The sequence below is a fragment of the Branchiostoma belcheri genome, unplaced genomic scaffold (genome assembly GCF_001625305.1).
Source record: "Branchiostoma belcheri isolate BF01 breed outbred unplaced genomic scaffold, Haploidv18h27 scaffold7, whole genome shotgun sequence".
NCBI classification, from domain to species: domain Eukaryota; kingdom Metazoa; phylum Chordata; class Leptocardii; order Amphioxiformes; family Branchiostomatidae; genus Branchiostoma; species Branchiostoma belcheri.
Genome location: NW_017804353.1, coordinates 1,940,848 through 1,951,189, shown reverse-complemented (window position 1 = coordinate 1,951,189; position 10,342 = coordinate 1,940,848). Strand labels below are relative to the sequence as shown.

The 10,342-nt window shown below is 45.7% G+C and overlaps 1 protein-coding gene across 1 annotated transcript; it reads right to left on the bottom strand.

The window, feature by feature from the left end:
* Nucleotides 1–7,026: 7,026 nt before the first annotated feature.
* LOC109484319 lies at nucleotides 7,027–10,193 on the bottom strand. The gene is made up of 3 exons (XM_019787574.1): nucleotides 10,142–10,193; nucleotides 9,064–9,243; nucleotides 7,027–7,262 (listed from the first exon to the last, which is right to left on the bottom strand). Exons 1-3 carry the CDS (start codon nucleotides 10,191–10,193, stop codon nucleotides 7,027–7,029), a joined length of 468 nt encoding a protein of 155 aa, XP_019643133.1.
* Nucleotides 10,194–10,342: the final 149 nt, after the last annotated feature.

Sequence of the window (10,342 nt, the reverse complement as noted above, 5' to 3'; positions counted from 1 at the left end):
AGTCTCGCAGACACATGGGTAGGGTTTAAACTTCCGAAACTGAGCTCCAAGTGATGCCAAAGAAGCGACAGACGACACAACAACCGGCCCAGACCGCCTTCGCCAGTGACTGAAAATCTGCATGCCTGGGCACGGGTTTTGTTCCCCACTTCACACACCCAACATTCATATCCCTCCGCAGGACACATTCAGTGTCCATCCAAACTGGACGTCGCGCAAAGAGAAGATGAGCCGGTTTGCAGGTTGTCAAAACTTTGTCGAGGAAACACAGTTTTTGTAGGATGTTTTACAATGTTATATAGTTCGACACGAACTTGATACTTTCTGTTCGCCACTAAATACAGAGGCGATACGGTCAATCTGCTGCAGAGGTTCACGGGAAGACCAAGCAGGCGGAAACAAATGAATTTCGTGTATGTCAGACACAAAAATTAATGCATGAAGACAAAAGCGAGGTTGAATAAACAAACAACACAAAGTGAGAGACTTATGAAATAAAGACTGAGCTTCAACTTCCAACACTAGATACAGAATTGGGACTTACCCCCCAAAACCCCAAAGTGAGAGACTTGTTTGGCTGCGGAATATTTACACTATTCAGCCACCAAAGGAGATAAATGGAGACATTTTTATTGTATGGTTGGTTGGTTGGTTGGTTGGTTGGTTGGTTGGTTGGTTGGTTGGTTGGTTGGTTGGTTGGTTGGTTGGTTGGTTGGTTGGTTGTAATGGCGGGATGGGAAAGTTGTTTCCTTCTTACAACTTTGCGCGGGTAGGCAGGTTGTCATAATGCAGCGCCAGTCAGAGGAAGGTAACGATGTCCCCATCCTACGTGTACATCTGTTTAGAAAGTATTCTCCAAGCAGAGGATTAGACTTCGACTTACTTTTGACGCGTTTTAGGCGTTTTATGGCACACTGACCTGCCAAGTCGATACTGTCTTACAGCCAAAAAATCTACTAGGAGATTATTTGCAAAGTTAATGTCGCGACATCTCCAAAGTAACCACTGTGGCGGTCTTATCCACCGGATGAAACGCTTTTCGCTTGTAGCGGCCTTTGTCTGGATTAGGGTCATGTGGAATAATGGGGGACCATTGAACTAACCCCCAGACTTTTGGTACCCAATTACCCCGTGTCAGACACTGTCTGCCACCGGCCACCTGCCAGACATCGGGGCACAATCTCCGTGACCTCGCGAGGTCCCGGGTTCCGGGCAATGCGAAGTTTCCTGGATTACATCCAAACACTGAGACTGTCCATGAAAGAAACCGCACTGTTTTTTGTTCTTGTGCTGCTTAAAAAAAAAACAGAAAAAATGTCTTATCCACATAGTTAGACGGCAAGTATGATGTTATGATGCAACTCAATTGAACAAATCATGTGTATAGAACTATTACTGATTGTTCTCGCTCATTTGCTACTTTAAAAACAAAACGCAGTTCTTGAATATTCAAGTACTTTTATTCACAACCACTGGTTTAAAAGATCCCTTGTTAACAAGTGGTTGGGAATAAAGAAGTTTGATGATATTCGATCATTCACTTACCTGATCAAATTATTTGCGGAAGAAAGCGGTGATCAATCTACAAAGTTAGACGGCTCGTATGATACATCATGGCTGATTATAACACTTATAATGCAACATAATGGAACAAATTAGGTGTGCAGAAAGTTATTAAAAGCTGTGTTTATTATTAGATACTTGTATGAATGGATTACAAGAAAACGTAACATTGATGTCTTATCAAAGTTGATAGAACCTCATATCTTCGAACTTCCTAAAATATCAAGTATGCCTCGTGATGCACAGACTTTGGCAGGAATACAAGACCGACATGGAGAATGTGATAGCCTCCAAACGAAGCACATGCAAACAAAGTCTCGCAGGAAATCACCTTAAGTAAAGTTAACGATAATCTGATCCGCAATGAAACAATGCGGCGTGCGGCACCGTCGCCTATAATCACTCACGAGACACAAGTATCGCCTGAGCAACTGGAGCAATCAATGACTTCGCGCCACGTGTTGGTAATTGCAGCGTCGTATGATGAGTTATCCTCTTACCTTGGCGAGGTGAGGGGAGGGGGGCATATTTCTCAATTAGACACCTGAGCGTGTGAGAAGAAGCATCTTCTGAAGCGAGGACTAGGTAATATAGATGTCAATCGGTTACTTGATATCATTTTCTATTATCTGTGCCGCGTTGGTTCGTGGTTGCCACCGTTCGCGCCACCAGAGGTCATGGGGTCGAATCCCTGAATCTCTTGGCTCCAGGACCGTTCCTATCTACTAGTAGTTCTATGTCTGAATGGTTTAATTTTAGGACCAGGCATGGTTCTAAATAGTCTTCGTGTACTCCAAGAACGTAGATTTGCTCCCGGTAAGGTTCTGGGTCTCCGTACGTAGACCATGCACTAAGTTTTTGGACAAGCACTAGGACTGCATGCACAAATTAAAGATTAGATCCTCCCACAGTATCCGATATTTTTTGTAAAATGAAAGTACATACCTTTCTCAGAGTTTATAATCACAAGTCTTGTTGCTTATGTATACAGTATGTCGAGAACAGGTTTCCCCACTGCGCAACATGTATCACCACGTAGCCCCCCTCTCTCAGTTTCTATATTTTCTTCAGCTCACCCGGAGCGGCAAATTGTACTCCTTTAGCAGACCAACTCCCATGGCATGCTATCTGTCTATTCGGCCATGTCATGCTCTTTCCAGTCGTAGAGGCTGCGTTTTCTTCATAAAAATAACTCTTGTAAACCTTTTCAGAACCTCCAGGCAACCATACATCACTACCTTTCAGTTAAAGGGTACCTTTGTTCGATCCTAGCCTTTCAAGTGACATATTCTCCATTACAGCAAAGGTCTAGCCTGACGCGAGTTCAGGTTCAGGTTTGGCGAGCGTGTGCAGGGAAGGGTGAATAATAGATGGAGAAGCGACCTTTAGGAGTGGCTTATTTCATAGGCCAAATATTCCGGTTTAAAGAAATCGGCATTTGCGGAAAAATGAATTTTTATTACAACTCAATGGCGTTACATGTCACGATTTGCCATGCTTGTATCTGGAGTTGGACACGCCGAAATGTCACAGAAGACTGACCACAACTTCTAGTGATACCATAGACGTAGGTGTGAGTACACGGGTCTCAGACACTATTTTGTGCGGGAGGCAGGATCTCATATACTAAACTTGTGATCTCTTCTACCTCCATGCTCTCAGCAAGTAAGAGGAGAAAAGTTCTTTTTCTACATTCCGACTGAGGACAAAAGATTAGACGAAAAAAATAAGTTCCCTAGTGTCTGGGTTTAGTAGGTTACATAAAAAACAAGTTCAAAAACTCTAAGAATTTGAAATGATTTATAGACACAAACGAGTTTTCACTGTGCACACTATAATTGTCCCCAGTTTGCTTCATATTTATCATATGTGTAAGAACACATAAACAGCATGCAGCCACTTTCGCACAATTGCTGATGCCGTAAATATGTAAAAACAGAATACCGTGCACCATCATCAATTGAAAAGTAGGGGGAACGACCGACCGGGCGTGTGTTTGCTTTCTTCGTCACACCTTGTCGTTCCGCACTTCTCTGTGGACCATCCTGGCATCAGGCCTAATGAGTCGTGCTGGAAAAGGACCAGAAATCGACGTCCTGCTCCATGAAACATGGCACTTTGAACATGAAGTAACGGATCCTTCATTAGACCCGGGAATATCTGTTCTAGGGCGGCGCGCTGATGGGAATATATAATACTGCAGCAACCCTGCTGAGAATGGCGCTCATACCGGTCCTAGGTGAACAGAGGGGAGGGTAATATTCATGGTATCTATCGGGAGGATTTAATAGAGGTGTTCGCAGACTGTTAAAAGGTCTGGAAATTTGTATTCTCTACTGCAGTATAGATAAACACGTAAGTATGCGAGAGGTAAAAGTGTATGCCAAGGTTGCATGATGTATAGAGATGATAGGGTTTAAAATCGTTGTATCACCATCAGTTTAGTTTTCAGCTGACGCTCATTTAGGGTAGTTATGAATCTATCGTGTGATCTTTTTCTCACGGGAATAATGTAAAAGTTCATTATAATTTAAAGTTCATGAATTGAATTTCCTGGCCAGGTCCCTGTTTTCAAATCATCCACTGACTTACAGGAAGAAAAAAAGAGCATTTTACATCTGACAAATGCGTAAAGGTTTCAACTACGTGAGGTCTAGCATCTGTCAAGCTCTTCAAGAACTCTTAGAGTGTCTTTTGACGACCGTAACATAACAGGGTGCCTTTGTATAATCCCACATTACCCTGGGAAGACCGTGCTATATAATTCTACAGCACTTCTGTGACCACTTCACCGTTTTACTTGGTGCTTTGATGAGCCAGCCCCGCGGCACGGTCATCACAGCCCTGCCGTTTGCCGCAGAAAATCGCGGCAATGGCGTCTGACAGGTCTGACCATCTCAAGCTGTCCGGGCAATCCTTTCTTCTTCCAAATCCCACCTCTTGCATTTTGAGAGCACATTTACCGTTAAAAGACGAGCCACTTTCCAGCGGCCTTTGACGCATCTGCTGCGACTGCTAGATGGCTGGAAAAGACAAGGCTTTGGTGATTTTCCGGCTGATGAATGTTCATGTCCTGTTGGTTCATCCTCAGAACTGCTCGGCGATGTCTGTGTTTGCGCTGATACAGTCTGTGGAAGGTGGAGGCCCCGGGGTGCATGTTCACACACCGCGCGACACTTGAAAGCCGGCTTATCTCCCCGTAGATGAGTTACGATCTGGGATTAGTTTGTTTTGAACGGAACTCTTATCAGCTCTCTGGAGATCCAATGGTAGTACATGTACTCACAAAAGGAATCGTCCTTGAACGCCGTCTGTTTTTTAATCAAACACTTTTTCTTTCAATCTACTCTTTCCCTATTCAACTGAAGAGAGCTCCGATAATGCAACCTATCTTTTTGTATATGCCGAAAATGTAACATGAAAAAAAATGTACCCGGCGAATAAATATCTGCACATGTCAAAACTTTACAAAAGTTTAAATCGATTGCTACATCAGATTACCATGTAATGTCCCTCAGCAGAATCTTCATTTTCTTAATTTCCTTTGGTAACGTCACAAAATGTCAATTGTAAGTACAAATGTACGTCAATAAAGACAGATTGTCGTCGTCGCCCGGGTAGAAATCATCGGAGAGCAATTTGCCGGGGTAAGCATCAAATAGCCCGTGAGCAAAATATGATTCTCATGGCGACATCCTGGAATTGAACGCGGTGGCCTCAAATTTTTCCTCTACGTTCATACATGCAAGAGGGGCGTTTCATATAGAAAGACGTATCCGAACATCGATATGAAAAAACCCGTAGGAAGGCATGACGAACGGCCTGTCATGGCACGGATCCCGTATCTCGCGGAATTTATCATATAACCGCGCTATTTCTGGACTTACTCCCGGTCCCTCCTCTCCCGAAGATTGGTATCAATTTCCTCCCCGTCTCGGAGGGTATTCGCCGTTGAGCACCGCGCACCCGCCCGTGCCCCATTCCTCACGTCAAGGTCAACCGAGAAGTTATTGAGGCAGTAAATCACGCAGCCCATTAGATTTATTAGATCTTCCAGACTCATGAATCATCCGTATCGCAGACTGCTGCTCTCTCCTTCTGATGTTCTTGCCGCAGCACCAACCTTGTCTTCGAGATGAAGTCAACGACTTGAAGGTTGGGAGGAGGGAGGGGCACAAAGGACTGATGGTGGGGTTAGGATTAGGCATTCGTCTTTGAGAGCGTTCTGTTTCTCAAGTCTGAGTTAGAGTAGAGGACAGGCGTCGACATAGCGCATGGCATTGAATCCAGAACTGTGCTTCGACGGTCCAGAACCATGATCAGGCGCGGTTCTGGACAGTCCCAGCCTGGTTACCAAACCTATTATAGCTCCCGAGTCCTACATCCTCTCCGCAAATAGAGGATGCAGGACTCGGGAGCTATAATAGGTTTGGTAACCAGGCTGGAGAGAGAGGATGCTATATACTCGGGAGCTATAATAGGACCTAATAGGTTTGGTAACCAGGCTAGGACAGTCCACGCGTATCCAGAACCGTGCTTTATCCAGAACCAGTATCAGGCATGGTACAGTCCACGAATAGTCTGAATAGTCTATGAGTATATCTCGAAGCGAGCGCCATGCTTAAGCACGTTTCTGGATAGTCCACGCGTATCCAGAACCGTGCCTGGAGCAAATCTACCTTCTTGAATAGGCAGATCCAGAACCATGCCTGATCCTATCACAACTCCACTTGGTTTTACGTTATGCAAATCCTAATCTCCATTTTACTCCCCGCAGTTAGACTATCCAATTTCCGTTTTCAATAGTCATCAGTCAAAAAGCCATGTCGAAATTTGAAATTGTAACAAATCTTCTCCGATTTTTCCATTTTCCCCGCTGCGTCCATTCTGTTACAGGTCAGGAAACCTTAATTAACTCTATTCCGACTGACCCCTGCAAAATTAGGTTAGTTAGGCCGGCGCCCTTTAGGCTATAGGGCCAATTTACCTCCTCTGGGGAGCATTTCAGCAGTGAAAAGGCATCAGTTATGCTGAAGGTCCTGAAGTGATGTGGAGGATTTTGATATGTCACCAGTGCGCCGCCTAGCGGTCTCTCTATGTACTTTTGGAACGTCGTGTTAGCCCTTTAGAATACTGAACCGTAGAGGAAGACACAAGAATACAGTTACTTAGCAACTAGATAGATTCACTGACGAAAGGTTTAATGCTACGTAAAACGTCTGACCGTTCTCAAAATCTATCCAATTGCTTCTTTTCTTGTGTATTTCATTACCTGGATGTCTAACCTTCATCGACATACACAGGAAAACATTAACAGACGTATACGTATTCAATTTGCCATGGTACTCAGAGCATTTGATTAGGATTTGATGTCCGTCTTCGATCAATACTACACAACACGATCAAACATTTAGAACTTTAAAGCTTTATTTCTTCCTTCAAAGAACTGGTGTTCCTTGTGCTTTACATCATTTGTACGACTAAACCAAACAGAACCGTCACTACGGTAACCGTCACCATAGTAACTGTCGCCATGGTAACCGCCGCGCTGGAGACCGCGTTGCAGCCGTCCTGGAAGCAGCAGGTGATCTTGACCCTTGACCCCGGGTGCTGCAGAGTGACGTCGCGTAGAGAGGCCCGCAGGTCCAGACAGCGGCGGTAGTGAACGCAGCTGCGGCTCTGGTAATGCTGCCCGTCAACTGGAAATAAAACAACACAAGAAATGCAATCTTAAGCTTTTTAAACTAGATAGAGAAAATTTGCAAAACAAATGCATAATTTTTACCTTCGCATATGGTCTGCTCTGTTAATTCTTACTCAAACACGTTCATATATATGTATACGATCAGACAGGAGTCTAAATCACTCCTGCTATAAAATTGCTACATGATGTATCCCTACATCAGTTACCATGGTGACAGACGTCTGGTTCAGGTCATTGACCTTTTTGTTTGAAGAAGGAGAGGAAGAAGAATCGCTTTTTCTACCAGAGAAGTCATATTTTCTAGTGGTACTTTTATTAGCGGCTACGTACGTAGCCAAGACCAGCCATGTGGGCAACGCTGAGACGCTTCGGCTGCCCCGACCACTTTACGGACCTTGTACAGGCCCTCCACGATGGAATGACCGGCCGCGTCGTGGTCAAGAACAGCATCTCAGACCCCTTCCCCATTACCACTGGCCTGAAGCAGGGCTGTGTTCTGGCCCCCACTCTCTTCTCACTTTACCTTGGGGCCATGATCCACGAGCTCCCTGACACGGCCTCTGGTATCCAACTGCGCTGTCGAATGGACGGTGGTCTCTTTAACACCGGACGCCTCCGCGCCCGCCGTCGTACCACACCGGTTACAGTACGGGAACTACAGTATGCAGATGACAACGCAACCCCCGCAGACACAGTCACTGGTCTCCAGACTACTGTGAATCTTTTTGAGGATGCCTATTCCCGCTTTGGCCTCACCTCAAACACTGGGAAGACCAAGATCCTTGCACAGGGTGTCCCAGGTCAGCCCCCTCCAGACACCAGCAACGTTCGTCTCCATGGTGAAGTCCTCGAGACCGTGGAAGCCTTCCAGTACCTAGGGAGTTACCTGTCTAGTGACTGCACTATGCAGAAAGACATAGACAACAGAATCTGTGCTGCACACGCTGCTTTCGGAAGGATAGCCAAACGTGTATTCCTAAACCACGACCTCAGCCTCCAGACCAAGATCATGGTGTTTCAAGCCATCGTTCTCTCCACCCTCCTATATGGCTCTGAACTGTGGGTTCTGTACAGGAGTGACATAAAAAGGCTGGAGCGCTTTCAACAGCAGAAGCTCCGTGCAATCCTGAAGATAAAATGGCAAGAACGTGTCTCAAATGAGTCTGTTCTTCTGCAAACCAACCTCCCCAGCATCGAGACGACTGTAGCCCGACATCGCCTCCGCTGGGCAGGGCATGTCAGAAGAATGCCGACCACTCGACTACCCCGCCAGATCCTGTTCTCTCAACTTGAATCCGGCACAAGACCGAGGGGCGCCCCCATACGTCGGTTCCATGATCAGCTAAAGGCCACGCTCCTTTGCTGCGGCATTGATCATGACAACTGGGAGACCCTCGCCGAGGACCGAACTGCGTGGCGGAGCACCGTCGCTCAGGGTACAACCTACATGGAAACCCAACGACGGATGACAGCAGAGGCAAAGAGACGGAAACGACAAGAGCGGCTCCTCCTCCCGCGACCGCCACCTACTCTGACTTGCACAAAGTGCCCCCGACGTTTTTATACTTCACTAGGCCTGACCAGCCACCTAAGACATCGACACCCCCAGAACAGCTGAGGATGAGACGACACGAACCCAGATGCTCGGACCCGAGCTGAGGCCAGAGACAGAGAGACAGACAGAGAGACAGAGACGTGCGGTAGAGAATTGTGCCACTTCTTATTTCATTCGGCCAGTCTTTCTCTCCTGACTACTTGGTTTTCATTCATATGGTATTAGAAGACGGAGACCTTACCCAGTGCGTCCATCTGGTAGCAGGCGTCGTACGGCCCCAGACCCAGCGGCACAGGTCGGAGGTCACAGTCGGTCAGGTTCCACACCGGGCAGCGTGGAGGCGTCAGCTGCGCAGGCGCGTGGGCAGGGCGTGGGGTGATGGTCGGTGCGACTGCGCACTGTAGACATCTGATGGCCAGAGCTACAGAAAAACATACACTAACTCTTTATACTATAAAGGTCACCATTTCCGGGGCGAAAAGTATGATATAAAAGACAACAAAACACAAAAAAATGAAAACGAAATCACCAATGAGCACTATCTCACGGTGTATATTCTTAATACGTATCGTTTTACTACATGTATAACTCACTTTTTGGGTAGATTCGCGTTATTTAGGAGGCATATGGTAAGATAGAGCACAAGCAAAATATATACGTATTTGTTGATAAAGAAAGGTTGCGCGCTTCTAAAAATGTAATTCCATTTGACTTTATTTAGAAACAGAGTTACAGCAAGCTTTTCTTTGGTTGGGCCTTGATATCAGTGTGAAACAGGTGTTTCGTTTGACAACCGAAAAGTGTTCGGGCGTCGTCATGGCAACTGATCGCCGTGACCAATCCGTTACTAGCATATCGCGTATCAACAGAGACGGACTTAACACCATATAAACTAGTGAGAACCAGAACTAAACGCGTGTCTGTTGACACGAAGAAGCTGTGGGTATATAACGCAGTACGAATGAATCGTATATGTAAAGGAACAATAAGAGTTTACAAACACAACAAACTGGAACATACATCATAGAAACAACAAAGGTAAATCATCACAAAACATACTGGCAGTGATTTTAGCGAATGAAACTGATCGACACGGACAATGTTAAACTTTGTCACAATTCCTGGTATAATGAAAAGTAAATACAGCCACTACTTTGTCCAGGGCCCCGCTGTAACCAGTAAGAGGGTCACCCTGGTTAAAAAAAAACAGAATAAAGAAAAAAATACTTTAAGCTTGTACGGCAAAGGCTATGCTTATTATGGAGTTGCAAGAAAATGATTTCTTGCCGAAACCTCATAGTCCGTGTTTTATTACGTACCAGGACAAACCTTGCAGATGACAAGAAGAAGCAGGATTCTGCTGATCGCCATACTACCCATTCCTCCAGCAGGCGGACTGACGGAGAAAATCCCTTACGTATATGCGGCACTCCGAAAGGAAGTGACGTCAAAAAGTCCAGAAATGGCAGAGAACGATCAAATTCCCAGCGAAATCTAAGCAGGCACCTCATAAGCGGAAC

Bases quoted from the DNA above. Each gene is read 5' to 3' on its own strand.
- LOC109484319 (XM_019787574.1), bottom strand. From the start codon at position 10,193: ATGGCGATCAGCAGAATCCTGCTTCTTCTTGTCATCTGCAAGGTTTGT. The intron at 9,244-10,141 runs GTACGTAATAAA...GTTTTTCTGTAG, and splicing joins CATCTGCAAGGTTTGTCCTG to CTCTGGCCATCAGATGTCTA. The intron at 7,263-9,063 runs GTAAGGTCTCCG...TTTTATTTCCAG, and splicing joins CTACCAGATGGACGCACTGG to TTGACGGGCAGCATTACCAG.